Below are 24760 nucleotides of genomic sequence, written 5' to 3' on the forward strand. Positions count from 1 at the left end.
AAACCTTAAGACAAAAACACAACTAATTAACGCAAGACGTCAGTGTTTGTGTTGTTTAAGTCTTTAAATGAAGGACAAAGACTCTCTAAAATGAATATTATCTCATGTGGAAAACATGTTAATGCTAAGAATGTTGATAATTAAAGCATGAATGTGTATCATATGTTGATTATAGTTCTTATAAAACAACCACACATTCACACACAGGCTGAACCTCACTTCATCTGGAGGAGGATAATAATAATAATAATAATAATAATAAAAATAATAATAAAAGAAAGGCTTTAGTGAAAGAAGTCACAGATATATCTTGATTAACATTTTAATAAGACCCAGCTGCTACAAAAGAGTCTTTACAGCCTCATATATTCACTTTTATCTGAAGGCAAATGTCTTCACAATCACATCTCACCAAGGACTCGGAGACACTCAGTCGATCTGATTTCCTCGCTGATCCTGCCTCACTCTCATTTCCTCCCTCTCTCATTCTCTTCTCTGCAGCATCATTAATGAGTCTCTGAGAGACCAGCTGCTGGTGACCATCCAGAAGACGTTCACCTACAGCCGCACTCAGGCCCAGCATCTCTTCATTATCCTCATGGAGTGCATGAAGAAGAAGGAGCTGGTGAGTCTCACTGTCACTGTCACACAAACACACACACACACACACACACACACACACACACACACACACACACACACACACAGGGTTTTAGCATCATATTCTCAACTTCACTGTTACCTTTGACGGTCCGGTGTGTGAGAACTAGTGACCTCTCATGGTGAAACTGCAGATTACATCACTTCCCCCCTTTTTCCAAGCGTGTCGTTGAACTACAGTGGCCCTCACAGACCAGAAAGAATGGAGTTTGTCTTTTTTTTAGCTAAACTTCAGTTCTAAAACAGTGTGAGGTGAAATCTACAACGTTCAGAGTTATTAGAACTAGTGATGTCAAACGTTAACGGCGTCAGCGCTAACTTAGAAAAAGACGCACGTGACGTCATGTTTACGTGACTCCCGATAGTTAAAACGAGTCTCTAAAGTAACGCTAAAGTTTAAAAACAGAGGCACACATACGCTGTACACAGGTACGCTAACGTTATTTGTAGCGCTGCTCTTTTTCTTTAATAAAAACAGACCGCTCCAGTTCCACTGTATGTGGCACTGACGGCGCTAAAAGGAGCTAATGCAGCTAACGGAGCTAACTGGTAAACGGTGCCTGGACTTCGGTGTCGCGGCACGTAAACGTGACGTGATGTGCGTTTTTTGTCCGGTCAGTCGTCATGGAAACGTGTCATGTGTTAACGCGCGCTAACCTATTGCACAGCGCTAATTAGAACATAACTACGACTTCCAGAGTCAGTGTTGGTGAAGAATTTGAAAATATTGGCTGTTGAAAATACTTAAAGGGATACTTCACCGATTTGAATGTGGCTTTGTATTGCTAGAATAGCAGTAGTATTTTTTAGAAAATGTGCTTCCCTCCCTCAGTTTTACCCTGACTTGTAAAAAAATCTGTTTTCCCTTATCCAAATGTGCCCTACTGTGAGTCAAATGACGCGTTTTGCATCACAGTAGGGCAAATTTTGAAAATGGAAAATAGATTTTTTACAACTTTCCTGTGGAAAATGTGGCTGCCATTTTGTCTGCTTGTCTCAGTAAGTTTCACTCTTTTTAAAACTGTTTTTTTTTAAATAAAAATTAACATATATTTTATCACAAAGTGTGAAGAGAAGGCTGATTTGGCTGATAGTGTTGAAATATCTCTCAGTGAGTGTTAAAAAATGAACACTATCTCCAGTGTTTGAACTCACATACACACTTTTGTAGTGTTAAAATGAACACTGTTGGTGTAAAGCAGCATATAAAGGTCTTTAAAGTCTTATTCTAAGGCTACGAAAAGGATTATTCACTCATACAAACAGACTTCTGGTTCGTATATTCAGTCAATAAATCCTCCTACTTTAAAAGTCATTTACTATTGAAGACAATGTCCAATGAAAAACACTCGTGTCAGTGTGTGTTTTATCTTTAAAAACAGAGATGACGGCGAACACTGCAGCTCTGCACTCGACCTACTTACTTATCTGACTTCCTCACAGTCGACAGACTCTCGTTGTTACTGGGGCACAACTTGGATTTTTAGTCAATGTGATAATCTTCACCATCGAGTTAACACACACACACACACACACACACTCACTCACACACACTCATAGTGATACAACAGTCTGCCAATAAGAATGAGGGGAAACAGAATTGGTGCCAATTCCTCGTGGATTGTTTTTTTTTTTTTAGAGAAATAAATCCTCCTCATAAAAATAATAATAATATAGGACACGGCTAACGTGTCTATAAAACAGTAGTTTTAAAGACAACTGAGAGCTTGTGAAAATGTGGTCTGACTCATTTACACCAGAAACTCCTCGAGTAAGAAGACCGAGCTCTTCTCAGAGCATCTTCTGTCCGAGCACTTCCATGTAAATGAAAGTTTTTACACAAACTTTGATCACAAGTGAAGCTAATTCACAATATAAATATTTACAAGAGCAACATTTGGGCATAATTTCAAGGTTCTGACCACTTTAAACTGCGGTTTCTACATCAATTAATCTTTATTTAATACTTTACTACACACAAACTTCACATAAACACCACCTCATCCCTCTGGATACATTCACACACCTCAATATATACAAGTAAAACATTAAAACGAACACTAACCAGCCTGCAAATATTTATCGTTTTATTTTATTATATATTTTATTTATATAAAAGTACAATAAATAAGCAGTGATCGGCACTAACTGTCTTATTTTGTCAAGGTAAACCAACCACACTCACACATTCCAGTACATCACAACACTGAAGAGCATGCACTCACAGACACACTACACAACTGACGACACCGTTAATGTCTGCATTAAGATTTAAAAGCAGAAACAAACGAACATTTCTCTTCCTCCTCTTCCTCCTCTTCCTCCTCTTCCTCCTCTTCCTCCTCATGAAACTCTCACTGAAGCAATTATCACCCCCATCTTTTATGTATGACGCTCCACATTAAGTGGATGTTAATGTATTCAGACGAGGTTTTTGGGACCATGTGACCTCCTCCACTTAAGAGTCGCAGAGAGAGTAACTTTAGTGTTTAGTGTTTGAGTCGAGACGCTGCACACGTCCTCGTCCTCGTCCTCTGGGGACAAAGACTCTGTCCTCTTAAAGGAGTCAGGTGTCAGTCAGGTGACGACAACACCTCACATTATTATCACTGCTGCTGCTAAATCATGATGATGAGAGTGGAGGGGAATACCACTGTGTGTGTGTGTGTGTGTCGCATATTATATACATATATAATATGTGACATATATAAATATATACATTATGTGTATTGTAGTATAGTATATAGTGTAGGTATATGTGTATACGTATGTTTACATACATATATATTTACTGTGTGTGTCACATATATACATATAATATGCAACATATATACATTTATGTGTGTATATGTATGTATAGGTATATGTATATATATTTACATACATATATACATATATATTTACTGTGTGTCGCATATTATATACTTATAATATACAACATATACATATACATAAAAATATATACACGTATATGTATGTATATACATATACATACATTTATGTACTGTATGTATAGGTATATATGTATGTCAATATACGAATGTAAATATATATGTATATATGTATGTGTGTATATATACATATATATTTACATACATATATATTTACATTCATATATTTACGCATACATATATACTTACATATATATTTACATTCATATATTTACATACATATTTACATTCACATATATACATACATATATACTTACATACATATTTACATTCATATATATACACACATATATATTCATATATATATAGACATAGACAAAACAGAAGGACGTCCCTTCTCGTATGCACAGGCCACCGTAGTTCCCACACACACATATGTTGTTTTATCACGATGATGATGATGATGCAGGAATATGGCTTCTCTTTTGTGTTTTTATGAGTCTCTGTCATATTTCAGATTCAGTCACACTCTCATACAGTACATTACAGTTTGTGCACATCATCTTATTATTCTGGGCAGCCCCACATTGGTCATGGCTGCACAGTGTGTAAGTGGATCAGTGGAGTCCTCAGTGGAGTCCTCAGTGGCTGACTGATGCCCACGCTGATGGATTCTCTGAATAACGTTCAGCCTCGAGCAGAACGACGGGATGTGAATGATTCAGCGGGAGCAGCTGTGGACGCCTGATAATCTGACGCCGTCTGCGTCTGTGCTCACTAAACTGAACCTTTAACACTCAGGGGTTAAAAAAACACACGTTTGAGACCACCTGACATTTTCACACAACTTGACATTTGAGACTATGAAAGAGGCGGGGCGGCGGTACTTGTTTGTGATTGGCCGGAAACAATTTCCTGTTACTGGGAAGAGTCATGACCTTATATAAAAAGTATTTTGCAGGGTGAGTCTAACCAGGAAGTAAACATGTATCGAATGGCCACCAGGGCGGCGATACCCCAAAATCTAGGAATGATTCTAGGTTTTGTTCACATCATTTAAGATGGTGATTTTGAGTTGTTTTAGCAAAATAGTAGAAATTCAAATTGGGTTTTTAAATGCTTTATTGTAAATAATATATTAAATACATATATAAAATGTCAAAAATAAGTGATAATAAGACCTAGTATTTCTGTTAACTCAACATAAATGGTTGGATTATGTAAATAGTTATCAGTGTTTACAGGTCAGCAATACCATTTATCATTTATATATTGAGTATTATATATATACAGATATTTATATATATATATACATATATATATATATATACATATATTTTTTTTATTTCTATATACAATAACAGTTAAATTTTTACTAATTGATCATGTGAAAACATGCCCATGATTTTATATCATTATCATACGATTTCTGTTATATTAGCAGCGTATTTCACTTTCAGAGACACTTTTACAAGGTTTTTGTTTGAGAAGCACATACATTTGTGATATGTTAATTTTTCTTATAAAAATCCCACATTTGTGATTTAAATTCCTTAATGTCTGTCAAATGACAGTGAAAATCAGCTGAAAATCAGACAATATTGAGACTTTTCCGAGCAGCTTGTCCGTCAGTGTGGTTAAAGGTGAAGAGCTGCAGGTGAATGAGTGAACACTAGGATTAGATGACATCATCGTGTATGCTTTGTGTGTGTGCGAGGACGTCGTCGTCATCAATAATCAAACGTTTGTCAGAACACTGATGATGTTCCTGAGTTGATGTAATCCTCCTCCTCCTTTTATGTCTCCCATCATCAAAAGTCGGGCTTTTTCTCTCGCTGCAATCATCATCAGCTCAGGCAGCTCAGAGTCAGGAGCTAAAAGCTAAAGTTGATTATAGGACAAAAATCTGTGTCTTCTCCCTGGTGTTTGGCTCATTTCTGAGGTTCATTTCACCTGATTCTTCATTATTCATCAGGCTGATGGACATCGCGGGGGTTTTTACTGTTTCTGCTCTCTCTCAGAAAATCACAGAGTGTCTTTATCTACGACAGAAATGATGATTGGCTTCAGACACAGGAGTGAACATGAAGCTGTGTACTGTCATACATGGAGAACATGTCCAGACTGTGGAGTCTTAAAGATCGTCTTCAGTTTGATATCAACAGAATTCAACTGACGTAGAAGATGAACTTAGGCCCTGTCCCAATACCTCCCCTAACCCTACGTTTTTGCCCTAACCCTACATTTTGTGCGTTCACGTGTAGGGTGGAGCAAGGGGAAAAGCCATTTTCTCCTTATAATCAACCCTCAAAATGTAGTGAGCTCTGATGCGGGCTTAAAAAGAAGTGGAAGCTGGAATTACCCATGATGCTTTGCGAATTCAGTAAGCCGGCTGATATTTTTCAACAAAGATGGCGGCCACATCTGCCAAGGAACATTTTCGTTATAATATATTTTTGCAAATAAGCATGTTACAATGTCGAATTGTGTTGGAATATGTTGGTTTGATACACATCCAAAGGACCGTTAAGCTTTGAACACTAATGTCAGAAAATAAGTGACGATTTACGAAAGCAGCTAGCTAACTAGCTAGCGAACGGCGACCCGCCGAGCGCCCCCGAGAGAGCACGCCCGCCACGCAGAGCTGCATGACGGACAAACGCTCTCGAAGCAGGGGAGGGAACTCAAAACGTGGAGTGGAAATATCAAGGGGGAGGTGTTGGGACGGAGCCTTAATGTCTCTTTTATCTGTCAGTTCAGTGGTTTATCCGTTAAAGATTTAGTTATTATTTAAAATAAAACACAGCTACCAGCTGCACATTCACACATGAGAATAAAGTAAAATACTCTACGAGATCATAACACTCGTGACATTACAGGGGAATAAGTACATTTCCCTTAATATACTGTAATTCTGTTACTGTATTAAATAAAATAAAGTAAAAACACCTGAAAACAATGAAAAACAACAAAAATATATTGGAAACTCAAATATGAACCCACACGATAAATATTTAAACACTAGAAGGAATTATTATAACAAATAATGACTTTTAACAGTGGAAACTGCTCCCTCCAGAAAAAGAAAAGAAAGTTTTGGTTCTGCCTTTTGAAAGAGCTTAAAGATTTGTGCCTGCAGGCGTTTTGTCAACAGTCGGCTACAAGATAATAAAGTGCTTTAAAGATTAGTGCGAGAAATGTTTAAATCAATATTAAGACTAAGTGGGCTTAACACCAGTCTGCTGTGTTGTGTTTTTATTCCCCTGTATTTAACACAGCGATACAATCAAACTGAAGCACATGCACTAAAGTTAAATATCCACGATTAGATTAGTTTGTGGCCGAAAGACAAGTAACGGACATCAAGGTCTGGATCTGGACTGTGAAAGATCAGATAACAGATAACACGTGTTTATCCATTCACTCTGAGATACAGAGTCATGTCTGTGCTTCAGTCAGTCTGTGCTTCAGTCTGTGCTTCAGTCAGTCTGTGCTTCAGTCTGTGTTTCAGTCTGTTCTTCAGTCTGTCTGTGTTTCAGTCTGTGCTTCAGTCTGTCTGTGCTTCAGTCTGTGCTTCAGCTTCAGTCTGTGTTTCAGTCTGTGCTTCAGCTTCAGTCTGTGCATCAGTCTGTGCTTCAGTCTGTGATTCAGCTTCAGTCTGTGTTTCAGTCTGTGCTTCAGTCTGTGATTCTGTCTGTGCTTCAGCTTAAGTCTGTGCTTCAGTCTGTGTTTCAGTCGTGTGTGTGCGTGTGCGATTTATCTCCTCATTCTGACCATGTTGGTTTATTCATGGAAACACCGTGTCCTTGTTGTCGTTTCCTGTTCAGTCTGTCTGTGCTTCAGTCTGTGCTTCAGTCAGTATGTGCTTCAGTCTGTGCTTCAGCTTCAGTCTGTGTTTCAGTCTGTGCTTCAGCTTCAGTCTGTGCATCAGTCTGTGCTTCAGTCTGTGATTCAGCTTCAGTCTGTGTTTCAGTCTGTGCTTCAGTCTGTGATTCTGTCTGTGCTTCAGCTTAAGTCTGTGCTTCAGTCTGTGTTTCAGTCAGTCTGTGTTTCAGTCTGTGCTTTAGTCTCTGCTTCAGTCTGTGCTTCAGCTTCAGTCTGTGCTTCAGTCTGTGTTTCAGTCTGTGCTTCAGTCTGTGCTTCAGTCTGTGCTTCAGTCTGTGCTTCAGTCTGTGGTTCAGTCTGTGCTTCAGTCTATGATTCAGTCTGTGCTTCAGTCTGTGATTCAGTCTGTGCTTCAGTCTGTGATTCAGTCTGTGCTTCAGTCTGTGCTTCAGTCTGTGCTTCAGTCTGTGCTTCAGTCTGTGCTTCAGTTTGTCTGTGGTTCAGTCTGTGCTTCAGTTTGTCTGTGGTTCAGTCTGTGGTTCAGTCTGTGCTTCAGTCAGTGGGTGTTTCAGTCTGTGTTTCAGTCTGTGCTTCAGTCTGTGCTTTAGTCTGTGCTTCAGTTTGTCTGTGCTTCAGTCTGTGCTTCAGTCTGTGTTTCAGTCTGTGCTTCAGTCAGTGTTTCAGTCTGTGCTTCAGTCTGTGCTTCAGTCAGTGGGTGTTTCAGTCTGTGTTTCAGTCTGTGCTTCAGTCTGTGCTTCAGTCTATGATTCAGTCTGTGCTTCAGTCTGTGATTCAGTCTGTGCTTCAGTCTGTGATTCAGTCTGTGCTTCAGTCTGTGTTTCAGTCTGTGCTTCAGTCAGTCTGTGCTTCAGTCTGTGCTTCAGTTTGTCTGTGGTTCAGTCTGTGCTTCAGTTTGTCTGTGGTTCAGTCTGTGTTTCAGTCTGTGCTTCAGTCTGTGCTTCAGTCAGTGGGTGTTTCAGTTGGTGTTTCAGTCTGTGCTTCAGTCTGTGCTTTAGTCTGTGGTTCAGTCTGTGCTTCAGTTTGTCTGTGCTTCATTCTGTGCTTCAGTCAGTCTGTGGTTCAGTCTGTGCTTCAGTTTGTCTGTGGTTCAGTCTGTGCTTCAGTCTGTGCTTCAGTCAGTGGGTGTTTCAGTCTGTGTTTCAGTCTGTGCTTCAGTCTGTGCTTTAGTCTGTGGTTCAGTCTGTGCTTCAGTTTGTCTGTGCTTCAGTCTGTGCTTCAGTCTGTGCTTCAGTCTGTGCTTCAGTCTGTGCGGAACAAGGCAATGAGAATGTGTGTTTGTTTCTTGTGCCAGAGCTTCTGTGCTTCTGCATGAGGAAAACCCAGGAGGAGGAAGAGGATTAAACGTGACTGGCCGGAGTATTGTGTGTGTGTGTGTGTCGTGTGTGTGCGTGTGTGCGTGTGTGTGCGTGTGCGATTTATCTCCTCATTCTGACCATGTTGGTTTATTCATGGAAACACCGTGTCCTTGTTGTCGTTTCCTGTTGCCTCTGTTATTTTGTTCATCATGGTCGTATATCTCTGGACGTCACATGACTCACAGTTTGCAGCCAAAGCTCCTGAAAAAGCAGCAGCTTTAAGAGTTCACCGCTCACTGAGAGCCTGACAGACTGAATAAACCTGATCTTTATGACACCACCGGGTGCTTTTTAAAAAGTATGGAAACGGATACGGCCGACATGATTCCAGCATCTTCAACTCTCTGATAAACTTTCTCCGTCATTTTACTCCAGAGAACGCTTACCCGTCACAATAAGAGCACGTAAAAATGAAGCAGATATCTGAGCTAATCAGCGTTTAAATTGGACATTCAGATTCCCGGTTGGCCGTTAATGGAGAAACTTAACGTTCAAGGATCTTACCCCTAACTTTGTCAAAGAAAATAAAGGGTTTTAGTGGAAGCAAACAGCCTTGTAAATAAAGCAGTAGTTCCTGAAGTGACGTAATCACTCTACGATGCAGAATCTGAGTCTCTCATTGCAGCGATCCACTTTACCTTCCTCAGGATCTTTGATAATCCAGTACAACGCTCTTAAATGAGTCTTCTGCATCCTGCTGCACACCATCTATTCTCCTTCATCTTCACGTTTTAGCCAGTACAGAGACCAGTTTCCTGTCATGTTGCCAGCTATATGTGACGTCTGCTGCTCTGTACTACTTCACATGGGCCATTAATCCTTAAATGGATGGCTCTTTTTGCTTCTTTTTTACGTCTTATGAAGTACTGATATATTATCAACACTGACTTCAGTGCACTATCGCTAAGTACCACCTTTCCCGTGGAGCCTGGAAGCTGGACGTTCACTCTCACTGATAACAAGGGGACAGCAGATAAAAGCCAGAGGGTCGTGTAATAATAAAGATATATACACCTGCTTTAAATCCACAGTTTCCTATAAGAACATTTCGGCCACTTTATGTCACCAATCGGCAGCTTTTTAAACCAAACTCCATAAAGAAAATCACTGATTTTACTTTGCAGTACAGGAGTTTTTAATCCACTCCTGCGTCCATCTGTAAATTCAATTGTGTAATTGTGGAAGTTTGGTGTTTGAAAGCCTCGATTTTAGAGAGTGAGACATTCTTAAAGGTCACATATAGTGGTCCTGTAGCACATAATGTTAGTTATGGAGGTCTACTTACATACATTAACTTGTTTTTATGGTCAAAAACCTCCCAGTTGCTGTAAACGAGCCGGTAGAAATCTCTCCTTACTGAAGCTCTCGTCAGCCGTTGTGATTGGCCAGCCAGCGTAGAGCCTACCCAACTGTCTTGTGATTGGCGGCCAGTACCTGGAAGTGACATAATCAGCACACCAGCTCTCAGAAGCACAGCTCCCCCCTCTGGAGCGGTGGATGCACTGCTCCTCATTATCAAAACATTGTTTTAACAGTCTTTAAAAATAGCTTCTTCACGACTCCCCGCCGCAGTCCCTTTGACGACCTTTGACCCGGAGTCAGACCCAGAGTCAGAAGACACTGTCGCTCGTGAAACACCTCCACAACGGACATTATTCTTCTTCTGAGGTTCAATGTACGCAACCGGATGTGCTCGGACTAGTGCCCGGAGCAGGAGGATCTGCTGTTCAGGAGAACCGCTGTTTACGCTGAGCCCGAGATCACAATAAAACACAGCGTTCTCAGCAGTGGCTGAACTGTTTGTTTAGAACCTTCAGGGCTTCGTAAACAAAGTAATGACGCAGATACACACTAAAAAAACAGCGTTAATTGGAACTTCCCGTCTAGGTCCACTTTAAACGTACGTTTCCTGCCCCAAAAATGTACAAGAAAGGTGATAATATATCAAAACCTCATACAACTACACTCATCTATCCCTTTAATATGCTCAGAATTAACCTTCATTTGACTTAATGTGTGATTTATCTTGCTTGAACAGCTGTATTTGAGGCTCGTGGCTTTGTTCTGGTTTCGTTTTAATTCCATTTCACGATGGATGACACTCAGCATGAACCTGGTTAGACGGTTAAATTGTAGAAGTGCTCTTTGCTGCAGCTATAGGAAATATCTGCACAAAACAATCAACTGTGTAAATGCGTAAAATTTGGTGCTGGCTCATGTCCCAGGAAGAAATAACGTGCTGACAGACGATAGGTTATTTATTCAGAAGAAGAAGGAGGAGGTGGATGAGGGTGATGAGGGTGGTTAATTACATAGTTAATGAATGAATAATGTTCCAGCTCTTGAGTTAAACAAAAGGCCAACATATTTAAAGTATAACGCCGTCGATGATGAGGTTTATAAGTGCAATGAAAGGGAACACGAGATGAAAGCCATTTGTCTGCACGATGAGGATAATTATCGCTCTCATAACGCGTTTTCGCGGCTTATCTTTTATCTTTTTATCGACACAAAGGTGGTGAACGCTGTGTGAATGTCAAACAGGTGGAGCGAGCAGACGCCGCGTTGGACTCTTGTTGTCGTGTACAGGAACCTTTGTTGAAGCTCTAATTAAAAAGCACAACTGTGTCTTCCTCCTCCTGCTGCTGCTGCTGCTGCAGCTGCTGCTGCATCACACTTCCTCTGTTCTGGTATCTCCCTGCACGTTGTGAATTATTTAGCGCGGCGTCGTCCGTATATGTTTAATTTGGATAAAATATTTAAGAGAAACTACACCAAGCCAAGATATTCCCCCGCCCTCCCTGACAAGAGGAGCTAAGATGGAGGAAGGAGATAAGATAAGAAGTCGTATTGAAGGTAAAAAAAACAAACAAAAACAAATTTGAAAATAAGAGAGTAACGACTTTGAGTCGCAAAGAAGAAGCATTTCCAAGCAGTTTGTCTGTATAAGAGTTCATGCATTTGTCTCAAAAACCTGAACACTGGTGGTTTATGGTCCATTTTAGAGCAGATAAGCATCTGAAGCTGGGCATAAGCTACACTTTTAATGTGTTTTTGAATTAATCTCAGCTGTTGTTGGCCGTTGTTTGTCATGCAGCAGTAGGCCAAAGTCAGAAGGACCGTTAGCTATCGAGTTAACAACGTTGAAAGTAGTCAGTTTACCTATAATTCTCTCTTAAAGCATCTGTGCATCATTCAAACAAATCTTTATTGACGATCTGCAGATCTGCAGCTGTTTCTTGCAGGAACGTTGTAGGAACTCTGCTCGTGGCTTAAAGATAATCAGCTAAATTGTGAGCTTTTGTTTTTACATCACAGATGATTTAATTGTGTCCCAGGTCTGCACTGAAGATTTAATCATCAGCCTCTGTTGGTGTAGTGGTGTGTGCGCAAACGACCTGGACCAGACACGCTTGACCGTAGCACTTTACTAGCCCTGCATGCTAATGCGTCGCTGTCATAAGCAACAGAATGAAGGGAAAGGTGAAATGAAAGAGAAGCTAATGACACTTTTTTTGAGTGTTTTAAATCTACGACCACGTTAGAGGACAACGTGTCCTCGTTAGACGTTAGCCTGAGTGCTAGCGTTAGTCCCCGGTGGTAATTGAACGTTTCAGATCGTCATGACCGCTTGATAGCACATTTTAAGCGGTGAAGGTCGAGGATGACGCTATTACTCACTACAGTAGACGTCACTACAACGTGGTGTTTGCCCGTTAAATGAAGACGAATGTTTTCTAATCAGCGTCGCTCGCCGTAGCGTAGCGAGTGGTTTCCTGATCCTTCCTGAGTGCGCGTAGATTAGCCGCCGCTCTGTGAAGTTGTGGGAACCTCCGACGGCGCGCTGTCATTCTAAGAAAGATAGCTTTGCCTCTTCCCTTTTCATTTCTTTTCATCCCTCTTCAATGTGTCAGCGGTAAATCTCCCTCCCTGCCTGTGTCTTCCTCTGCTGTCGTCTCTCATGCCGTCTCAAATCCATCCTCCCTGTTCCTGCCTCCGCTCGCCGCTAATTTCCCGCTCTTTTCTTCCACCGTGTTTTCTTGTCAACAGAAATTCAGTGTGACAGACGTGAGCGAGCGCTCTGTCTGTTGTGTTTTGACCCTTGAGGCGGCAAAGTAAAAATGTATTTTCAGCAGGTAAAGATGTTTAAAGCTCACACAGAGTGGTCCTGTTGCACATATATGTTAGTTATGGAGGTCTACTTACATACATTAACTTGTTTTTATGCTCAAAAACCTCCTAGTTGCTGTAAACGAGCCAATAGAAATCCTCTTTTCTGACGCTGTTTCCCAGCCGCGATATTTGAGACTCAACTCTCTCACCCAGAAGACAGAGTCTTGTGATTGGCCAGTACCCGGAAGTGACATATTCAGCACACCCGCTCTCAGAAGCACAGCTCCCCCCTCTGGAACGGTGGATGCACTGCTACTCATTATCAAAACATTGTTTTAACAGTGTTTAAAAATAGCTTCTTCACGACTCCCCACCGCAGTCCCTTTGACGACCTTTGACCCGGAGTCAGACCCAGAGTCAGAAGACACTGTCGCTCGTGAAACACCTCCACAACGGACGTTATTCTTCTTCTGCGGTTCAATGTACGCAACTGGATGTGCCCGGACTAGTGCCCAGAGCAGGAGGATCTGCTGTTCACGTAACCGGACAGGGTTTTTTCAGAGATCTAGCTAAGCCCGAGATTACAATAAAACACAGCATTCTCAGCAGTGGCTGAACTGTTTGTTTAGAACCTTCAGGGCTTCGTAAACAAGGTAATGACGCAGATACACACTAAAAAAACAGCGTTAATTGGAACTTCCGGTCTAAGTCTGCTTTAAAAGCTACTAAAGGCGTTCCGTGGTTTTACACAGCTGTGACTTCAACATAAAATATCTGGGCTTTTTATGGCCTTGAGGAAGGATTTACAAGAATTAAACTCTCTAAATCAAAAAAAAAATTTGAATATAAAGATTTTTACTATCGTGGTCTATGGGAAAATTGCTTTTTGGGCCCCATGAGTATTTTTCTGTTGCAGTACCATGAGCGGCCACTGGGAAAAACTTAGCGTCAAGCCTCATCCTTCCCTTCCACGTGTGTTGGAGAACATATCGAGCCTTTGATTAGCATCACATCTCTAAAGATCTTAAGTTTGTCCATTGTGAGCCATTGTAATAAAACTGGTCTCGGCTCGTGATATAAATATGAGACTCTTTCTGGGATAATGAAAAACAACAATTCTTACAGTCAAATTCTGCCAAAATTAAAATAATTCCACCTCAATTTTACACACTAGACCTTCAATTATAGATTGGACTGAACCACCACAGTCTGTTTTTTATAGTTTGCTGCTTTTATCATGTTTTTAAAGTTTTGTTTATTCATAACTTTGTTCTAAAACATTATGAGATAACGACACATGGAATTGTACCAACTTCAAAGATCACAATTTAAAGATTACTGGACTAAACATACAAAACTCCTTCTTCACGACTGAATATCAGACGTTTTCAGCACTTTCTCCTCATGAACCGGCTCGTACTTTGTCATATTTCACTCCAGAAACAGACAACGAAGGTGTTACAGAGTCGGCGAAACATAAATGTCACGGAATGTCAGCGTCTCTGTGGATGTGTGTTGTTTTCCATCATCATCATCATCATCATCATCATCATAGATAATCATCACCTCCACCTGCCATAGTTTCATACTTTCATGGGTGAATTAAAAAACATCAAAAGGCCATTTAACTAAATTTGTTTACTTCCATCATCATCATCATCATCGTCTGCTGAAGATCACCTTGAGGACGATGATGAATTGAAGAGGAAGGACAGTAGATTTTCACCCTCTCTCTCTCTCTCTCTCTCTCTCTCTCTCTCTCTCACTCTCTCTCTCTCTCTCTCTCTCTCTCTCACTCTCTTACTCACTGCTGCCTCTGTGTTGGATCCTTGTAATTAAATTAGCAACCTAGCATTGTGGGGTTTTTTTCTTCTTCTTGTACTCTAAACCTGATTTACGCTCCGTCGTCGCACGGCATTTTTAACGTGAGGGACAGAAATGAATGTGACACCGGACACTTACGCAACAGCTTTGCTTTAGTGGTCACTGTCTCCTTGTTGTTGTTTGTTTCTATCTATTTTAAATTTTATGAAAAATTAAATACAATACACCACAGATTTACAAATTAGACCCTACAGTATTTTAGATACAGGCCTCCACCAAACAGTTAAGACGTCTGTTCATAATAAACCTGGTTTGCATAATTCATAAAGTACAACATTCAGAACAACTCACATTAAGTGTTAGTGAGTTTTCAATGAGATTAAGGGCCAATTCCAATTCCTAGCTTAACCCTCAAGCTCAACCCTTAATCTTAACTGGCCTCAAAACCAAGTGTTTATGGTTATTTTGTCACTTAGAAATGGGACACCCCTTAAATGCAGATACGTCTTCAGACTGTAGGGGGCAGAATAACGCCAAAGCTGAGTCCAGTCTGTCAACTCCAAAAAAGAAGAAGAAGAAGAACACATTTACGTCAGGATTATTTATTCTGATTCGTTTGTCAGTCAAGTTATTATGTTGTCAGTTAGTTATAAGATGATACTCATACAAATATTCAGCTGACAGTTACCACACACCACGACTTATTGAAAAGTAAACCACACCGGCCGACTATTGACAAAAGATCGTAAAATAAAAATAAATGTTACGCAACAATGACGTCAGTAATCCATAATATGGACCTAAACTAAGATAATACAATGGTTTTCATCATTTTTATATCTCTATTCACATAGAAAATACTTCATTTGTAGCGTACTCGTTTCGCTGCTTTCGACGCCATCTTTCTAATGTGAAAACACGCAATGCATTCTGGGTAGCCCTTGCTCCTAAGGGTGGTCTCTGAAAATCTCAATATTGAGGGCGATACAGCCCTTAAACTTGGCCTCAACTTAATTTTTCTGAGAATCAGGACAGCACTTGGACTAGAGAGCATTTTTGAGATTGAGGGTTAAGCAAGGAATTGGAATTCACCCAAAGTGACTTAAAGTGTGGTCGACCAAACGGTTGAGTAGTACCTTAAAGGGTTAAACAACAATATGAATTGGCTATTAATTGATAACATAATAATTCTCCAACTTTTTTGGACCATTGAACGGTTGCTTTAATCAAGTTCTATGATTTTTTTCGGCTTCTTAAATGTGAACATTTTCTGGCTTTTTTGCTCAATATTCATTTGACTTTCTGGCTTTTAACAACTATGAGTTCGATCAATTTTATCCCAGTGTTTCCAGAGTATTTCAGCATATTTAGAACATGTTTTTATTCGCATGGCATTGCTATGTTTTTGTCAAAGTAGTACAAGAACAATTTTGTAATAAGCAGTGTTGTAATGTAGTACAAATACTTTTTAATTCACATATCTGTATATATATATATATACATATATATATATATATATATATATATATATCGCTAAAAGAGCCGCTTCCATACCCTCATATAAAACACCGGTGCTGCATTGGTGGCAGAGAAATCTTTAAAGCTCAATCATATTGGTTTTTGGACAAAACAAGACGTTTAAGAACATCATCGTGTTGAGAAATCAATCCGTGGTCTAATGAATCATTAGTGTTTGACTATGTCTGTGTCAGGGAAGACGACAGCTGCACTGTCCAGTCAGACGTTAGAGGTTAGTCACAGAGAGCAAGACGCACACAGAGTTCCAATCAAGACGATAAAGAACAGATCGATACAGAAACACGAGCACTTTATCTTCCACATGAGCGTCACGTCTCCATCGCAGAGACGAACAACCGTCCACTCTCACTCTCACACATATAAGAGTCAATTTAGTGTCTAAGGCTGTGCTTTACACCACAACGCTCCCGGGTGAAAGTGATAAAACATTTTATCAGACGTGCCTTTCGTTTAGACGTGACGACTTTTTGGGGCTTAGAAACACCCAAAAAAGAAGCCACCCTCCAGAGCGGAAATCTTAAATACGCTCTACTGTGGCGTTCCCGTCTAAAAGGGTTGAAAACGCTAAAGTGAGCTCTGAGCTGCTCACGCTGGCTATCCTCCTGTACGTGTTGACGTCAGATCCATGTGCAGTACAGACAAACAACAACAAACATTCAAGTTGCCTTAGCTGCTACTTCGCGCTACTAGAGAGAAGTAGAAGGAAGTTTCAACGCTCCTGCGCTCCTGGTGTTATTGTATGGCAGTGCTTCACAGCGCCACCTAGCCACCTGGCATGCATACTACATCAAATTTCACACACTTTTGCGTCACCGTGTGTGCGTGCAGATTTCCACCCAAAGACGCTCGTCTAAACACGAAATGAAAAGTGGAAACGCAACGGCCACTTTTGCGGTTTGTGTTCAGATCGTTGTCGTGTAAAGCTTAAAGGTGAAGTAAGTAGTTTATAGTGCCATCTAGAGGAGAGGCTGAAATTTACAACAAAGACCTGCTGCTCTGCTCACCCCCTCCCTTCCCTGAGCGCTACGGTATCCTCAGCCGGTCAAATGTCGTCCTCGTCGTCTTTCTCCGTGTCAGCAGATGAGGTTCGTGAGGCGAGGGAGAGGGCAAGCTACCGCGGCCGTAGCAGACGAAGCGGAGAGAGTGGAGGCGGGACTTCCACTACAAGTAAAGAGACGCTTGATTTGTTCTCTCGTGTTTGTCTTTACAGGCTCCCATAGAAACATGGCGTCTCTCTGCTAACAGTGGCTATGCAACAGCGGCCCGCGACCGTGTTGTTTTGCATGACTTTTTGAAACACTACGAAAATGAAACAAAGAATATTATACAGCGACTAGACAATGCAGGAGCACATAATATGTATACAAAAGTGGATTTTGGGTTATATAAACCCATAAATACTACATATTGTCCCTTTAAAAACACACAAAACTCAACGCCAGAGTGGAAATCTTAAAAACGCTCTATCGCCGCATTCCTGTCTAAAACAACAACAAATATGACAGTTATAATCCATCGGTCGGACATTTAAGTCGCCTTAGCTGCTACTTCGCGCTACTAGAGAGAAGTAAAAGAAAGTTTCGACGCTCCTGGTGTTGTTGTATGACAGTGGTTCACAGCGCCACCTAGCCACCTGGCATGCACACTACATCAAATTTTACACACTTAGGCGTCACCGCGCGTACGCGCAGATTTCCACCCAAAGACGCTCGTCTAAACGCGAAATAAAAAGTGGGAACGCAACGGTCACTTTTGCGGTTTGTGTTCAGATCGTCGTCGTGTGAAGCTTAAGCTTAATTAACCTCTGCATGTTTTAAGACAGTGTGAGGAAACTGGAGTCCATGCAAACATATTGGTTCAACCCTTACCCTTCCTGTGTTTTCTCAGTAAAATTAAATCCTCCTCAATTATAACGTTCAGAGAAAGCAGCACAGGTGTGTATACAGACGCTGATGAGGATGACATCATGACTATGTGTGTGTGTGTGTGTGTGTGTGTGTGAGGACACATGAGGACAAGCGAAAGCTTTCACCACGGCGTAAATTACTCGTTAAGTTTCGTCGAACCAGATTTATCAAAAGTGTCGAGCGACGGCGTTTAAATCATTCTTCTTCGGCCGCTGCTGTGTCGTGGAGCCGCTGTGATGCCAGGTGCTGCTGCAGATCCATATCCATACGGTCACCTTGAGACTGTGACGCTGTGACGCTGTGAGGGTGTGTTTGCATGGCGGTGGGCAGCGTGTCAGAGAGAGGTTACTGTAGATTAGTGGTTTGGGGGGGGGGTGATGGATTGAAGAGGGAAAAGAGTGGAGGTAAAGGTGAAGAGGCCAGAAGACAGAGGAACAACTTGTATAATCATCTTTCCTTTGTCACGCCATCGCTCATCTTTAGAGAATCTTCACTCTAATGATAACTACAGGCTCACACAGCAGGGGGCGCCCTTTCAAACTACTGATAGCTGCTCTTTCTTTCTCTCTTACTCTCTCACCCTGGATCTAGTGACAAAATCCCAATTTTGGAATAACTCTGTGTATTGGGATGGCAAACACCAGAGCAGTCCATGATAGAAAATTGAGATACCTCTAGCATTATTATTATTATTATTGCGATATTTATGCCATAATACAATATTATCGCAGTACTTATGCCATGATACGATACTATCACGATACTTATGCCATAATACAATATTATCGCAATACTTATTCCATGATACGATACTATCACAATACGATATTATTGCAATACTTATGCCATTATATGATATCGCAATGCTTATGCCATGATAAGATTTTATCGCAATACTTATGCCATGATACGATATTATCACGATACTTGTGCCATTATACGACTTTATCGCAATACTTATGCCATGATACGATATTATCACGATACTTGTGCCATTATACGATATCGCAATACTTATGCCATGATACGATATTATCACGATACTTGTGCCATTATACGATATCGCGATACTTATGCCATGATACGATATTATCACGATACTTGTGTCATTATATGATATCGCAATACTTATGCCATGATACGATACTATCACAATACGATATTATCCCAATACTTATGCCATTTTACGATATTATCACAAAACTTATGCCATGATACGATATTATCACGATACTTATGCCATGATACGATATTATCACAATACTTGTGCCATTATACGATTTTATCGCAATACTTATGCCATGATACGATACTATCACAATACTTATGCCATGATACGATATTATCAGGATAGTTGTGCCATGATACGATATCGCAATACTTATGCCATGATATGATACTATCACGATAGTTATGCCATTATACGATATTATCAGGATAGTTGTGCCATGATACGATATCGCAATACTTATGCCATTATACGATATTGCGATACTTATGCCATGATATGATATTATCCCAATACTTATGCCAAAATACGATATTATCGCATTAATAGTAGCATGATGTGATATTATTGAGATACTTATGCCCTAATATGATATTATTGCGATATGTATGCCATAATTCAATATCATCACAATACTTGTGCCATGATACGATACTATCACGATACTTATGCCATTATACGATATTATCAGGATAGTTGTGCCATGATACGATATCGCAATACTTATGCCATGATACGATACTATCACGATACTTATGCCGTAATACGATATTATCGCAATACTTATGCCATTATACGATATTGCGATACTTATGCCATGATATGATATTATTGCAATACTTATGCCAAAATATGATATTATCGCATTAATAATGGCATGATGTGATATTATTGAGATACTTATGCCCTAATATGATATTATTGCGATATGTATGCCATAATTCAATACTATCACGATACTTGTGCCATGATATGATATTATTGCAAAACTTATGCCATTATACGATATTATCAGGATAGTTGTGCCATGATACGATATCGCAATACTTATGCCATGATACGATACATAATCACGATACTTATGCCGTAATACGATATTATCGCAATACTTATGCCATTATACGATATTGCGATACTTATGCCATGATATGATATTATCGCAATACTTATGCCAAAATACGATATTATCGCATTAATAATGGCATGATGTGATATTATTGAGATACTTATGCCCTAATATGATATTATTGCGATATGTATGCCATAATTCAATATTATCACGATACTTATGCCGTAATACGATATTATCGCAATACTTATGCCATTATACGATATTGCGATACTTATGCCATGATATGATATTATCGCAATACTTATGCCAAAATACGATATTATCGCATTAATAATGGCATGATGTGATATTATTGAGATACTTATGCCCTAATATGATATTATTGCGATATGTATGCCATAATTCAATATTATCACGATACTTATGCCGTAATACGATATTATCGCAATACTTATGCCATTATACGATATTGCGATACTTATGCCATGATATGATATTATTGCAATACTTATGCCAAAATACGATATTATCGCATTAATAATGGCATGATGTGATATTATTGAGATACTTATGCCCTAATATGATATTATTGCGATATGTATGCCATAATTCAATACTATCACGATACTTGTGCCATGATATGATATTATTGCAAAACTTATGCCATTATACGATATTATCAGGATAGTTGTGCCATTATACGATATTGCGATACTTATGCCATGATATGATATTATCGCAATACTTATGCCAAAATATGATATTATCGCATTAATAATGGCATGATGTGATATAATTGAGATACTTATGCCCTAATATGATTTTATTGCGATATGTATGCCATAATTCAATATTATCACGATACTTGTGCCATGATATGATATTATTGCAAAACTTATGCCATTATACGATATTATCAGGATAGTTGTGCCATGATACGATATCGCAATACTTATGCCATGATACGATACTATCACGATACTTATGCCATTATACGATATTATCAGGATAGTTGTGCCATGATACGATATCGCAATACTTATGCCATGATACGATACTATCACGATACTTATGCCGTAATACGATAATATCGCAATACTTATGCCATTATACGATATTGCGGTACTTACGCCATGATATGATATTATCGCAATACTTATGCCAAAATACGATATTATCGCATTAATAATGGCATGATGTGATATTATTGCGGTATGTATGCCATAATTCAATATTATCACTATACTTGTGCCATGATATGATATTATTGCAAAACTTATGCCATGATAGAATATGATCGAATTAATAATGGAATGATGTGATATTGCGATACTTATGCCGTAATATGATATTATTGCGATACTTATGCCGTAATATGATATTATTGCGATATGTATGCCATAATTCAATATCATCGCAATACTTATGCCATGATACGATACTATCACAATACTTATGCCATAACACGATATTATTTAGTATTCTATATATTCTATATTATAAGTATCGCTGTACTTATAACATAGTATGAATTTATGGTGATACTTATGCCATAAAACATGATGACATTTTTATTTACGCTCAACAAAAATATAAATGTAACCACTTTTGTTTTGGCTCAAAATTTTGCACGAATTGGAGTGAAAATGAGAAGCATTTACACTTTTACAGCACAACTGAACCAGGCAGAGGATTTCCTCTGTGACAGCTCTTGGTGCTGAAACACGGGATGATACTGAGTTCACCTTCTTTTACGTTAGTCTCAGCAGCAGCAGCAGCAGCAGCAGCAGCAGCAGCAGCAGCAGCAGCAGCCTTCACCAGGGTTGTTTATTGTTTTACGAGCAGTGCATTTAAAATCATTAATAACGAGTGGCTTTGACACTCGTCCATCTCGACTTCTGAGCAGCGTTTGTTTGCGCTCAAGTTCATTTTCCCTCTCCACCTGAGACTCGGCAGCTTTTGTGTGTCAGTGTCTGTGATGAAGCTGCTGCTGCTGCTGCTGCTGCTGCTGATGCTGCTGCTGCTGCTGCTGCTGCTGCTGACTGAATGAATGTAGGCAAACATTGTATTTGTAATGTGTCACCAAGCATAATGTCGTGATGGCGTGCTGCTCGATGTTTTTTACCCCTCGCTGTGTTGTGAACTTTCCGATTGCTGCAGGCTCACACCTGAGAAAAAAATAGCCTCATTAATATTGGAACACACTTTCTTTCTTTCTTTCTTTGTTTCTGGAGCAAACGCTCACGCTTGGTTAGGTCACAGTATTAAAGCGTGGTCATCAGATATCTGCCTGGATCTGTTGTTAACATCCATTAGCACGGACGCAAAGATGCATTCTAGCAAATGCTAATTTTGCCGGCGGTCCACGCCTATTATTATTAAAAAAAAAACATTTACATGCACGTACACACACACACACACACACACGCATTTAGCAATGCACCAGCACACACTATGAAATTACACAGTGCACCAACAGCTATTATGAAGACCTCAACTGCTACATTCACGTCCCGCTGCACTCCTGTTTTACCTGGAGAATTAACTTTTGATTACACCGGTGACCAGGTCACACACACACACACACACACACACACACACACACACACACACACACACACCTACACACACACACACACACACACACACACACAAACGCACACACACGGATGCTCCCCCTATTAGCCATGCCTGACACTTTTAACATGGCGTCATCTGCATACGGTGTGATGTGCACATGATGAACGAGCCGGCACAAAAGATGCCGCCAATCATCAACGAGGAATTTAATTACTTTTGTGCTTTTGACTTATGTGGAAATAAAAAAAAAAAGAGAGAAAGGAGGAGGAGGGGTTTGACTGCAACGTTGCAGCATCACCCGCGGGGGGAATAACAGCAGCAGCAGCAGTGATGAAGCCCACAGATTCTTAGGGCTGCACCAAATGAAGCCATTTAAAGGGGGGGTGGGGGGGTAGATGAGAAGAGAGATGGGCTGCAGGGAGGTGGGAGGAGATGGATGAGTGGATGAAAGGATTAGAGCAATACCTCATCAGGCATTCACCGCACGTATTCTCCTGTACATTCTCCTGCTTCCACTTCCACAAGGTGCCCTTCACACACACACAGACACACACACACACACACACGTGGGAAAACCACTCAGTGTGTTTGTGTTTGACATAATGACGTAAATAAAAAAGAGAAAGAAAATCCAGAAAAGCCGGTCCCATTTCTCACATAATATCGCTCTGAGCAGACGTTGGCTTTTGCTCCACTGCACCATTAGTTAATCCCACACTGGAGCTCAGAAGCTGCACAAATGAAGACCTGAAGTGGCCTCACCTCAGGGTTCTTATCTGTGGAAAAACGCTCAACTTTAGCTCATTTTCATTTAATCTGCCTCTTTGTCGTGATCTCAGCAAACACTGCAGACATGTTTTTGTGTCGTTCACGGCCGAAGAGAAGAGGAAAGAGTGACATCTGTCTCCTCTGTGTGTGTTTATGAGCCTCCATATATTCACGTAAACAACACAACAACAACAGAGTAAAGTCACTTTCAAACTGTTTGACTAATGTTAAATGAATGCATCTCTTTCTGTGTGTGTCTCTCTCTCAGATAACAGTTTTTCGGATGGGTTCAGAAGGCCATCAGGACATTGACCTCGCCATCCTCACTGCATTACTCAAAGGTGGGCGTGTGCTTATTATACGTGTGTGTGTGTGTGCTGGAGCGTGAGTGTTTATTAAGTGGCTTTCATCTCACTGCTGCCCTCTAGGGATACAGCGTTCTTCATCTTTCTCTTTTTTTTTACTTCCTTCCTGTACATAAAAGGACGATGCTATGGTTCCAGAGAGCGTTTAGATGCACATGTGAAGCACATACGTGTTCTCTGTACTGAGCTGTTTTCATGCTCCGTTAAATTAAATTAAATTTCTCGTTACTTCAGGGCAGGAAAACACAAACACCGACATGTGACGTGTATATATCAAACAAGTGTTTACTTAAGTGCATCATTTTGCATCCTCTCAAGTTCACTAACGACTGAGATGAAATGTCTTTTTTGCTCTCACTCAATGATTCATTTATTTTACCCACGCAGCAAAACATGTAGTTTTCCCAGTTTATTAGCCAGTATTGAATATATGACCCATATGTTTGTGAGTTTAAGTGTGTTTAAGTGAGTTTAAGTGTGTTTAAGTGAGTTTAAGTGTGTTTAAGTGTGTGTTTAAGTGAGTTTAAGTTTGTGTTTAAGTGAGTTTAAGTTTGTGTTTAAGTGAGTTTAAGTGTGTTTAAGTGAGTTTAATTGTGTTTAAGTGAGTTTAAGTGTGTTTAAGTGTGTTTAAGTGAGTTTAAATGTGTGTTTAAGTGAGTTTAAGTTTGTGTTTAAGTGTGTTTAAGTGTGTGTTTAAGTGTGTGTTTAAGTGAGTTTAAGTTTGTGTTTAAGTGAGTTTAAGTGTGTTTAAGTGAGTTTAAGTGAGTTTAAGTGTTTAAGTGTGTTTAAGTGAGTTTAAATGTGTGTTTAAAGGTCACATAGAGTGGTCCT

The 24760-nt window shown here is 40.0% G+C and overlaps 1 protein-coding gene across 1 annotated transcript in view; it reads left to right on the forward strand.

Annotated features, from left to right (window-relative positions):
• Positions 1-24760, forward strand: part of trpm3 (transient receptor potential cation channel, subfamily M, member 3) — a gene marked incomplete at both ends in the record, with an annotated part of 212875 nt that overhangs the window by 131627 nt on the left and 56488 nt on the right. The window contains 2 exons of the mRNA XM_083904273.1: positions 502-625; positions 23833-23905. Of these exons, the coding sequence (XP_083760399.1) occupies positions 502-625; positions 23833-23905 (197 nt within the window). The remainder of the gene's footprint in view (positions 1-501; positions 626-23832; positions 23906-24760) is intronic.

Source organism: Microchirus variegatus (genome assembly GCF_963457635.1).
Source record: "Microchirus variegatus genome assembly, chromosome: 17".
In the NCBI taxonomy this organism is placed as follows: Eukaryota; Metazoa; Chordata; class Actinopteri; order Pleuronectiformes; family Soleidae; genus Microchirus; species Microchirus variegatus.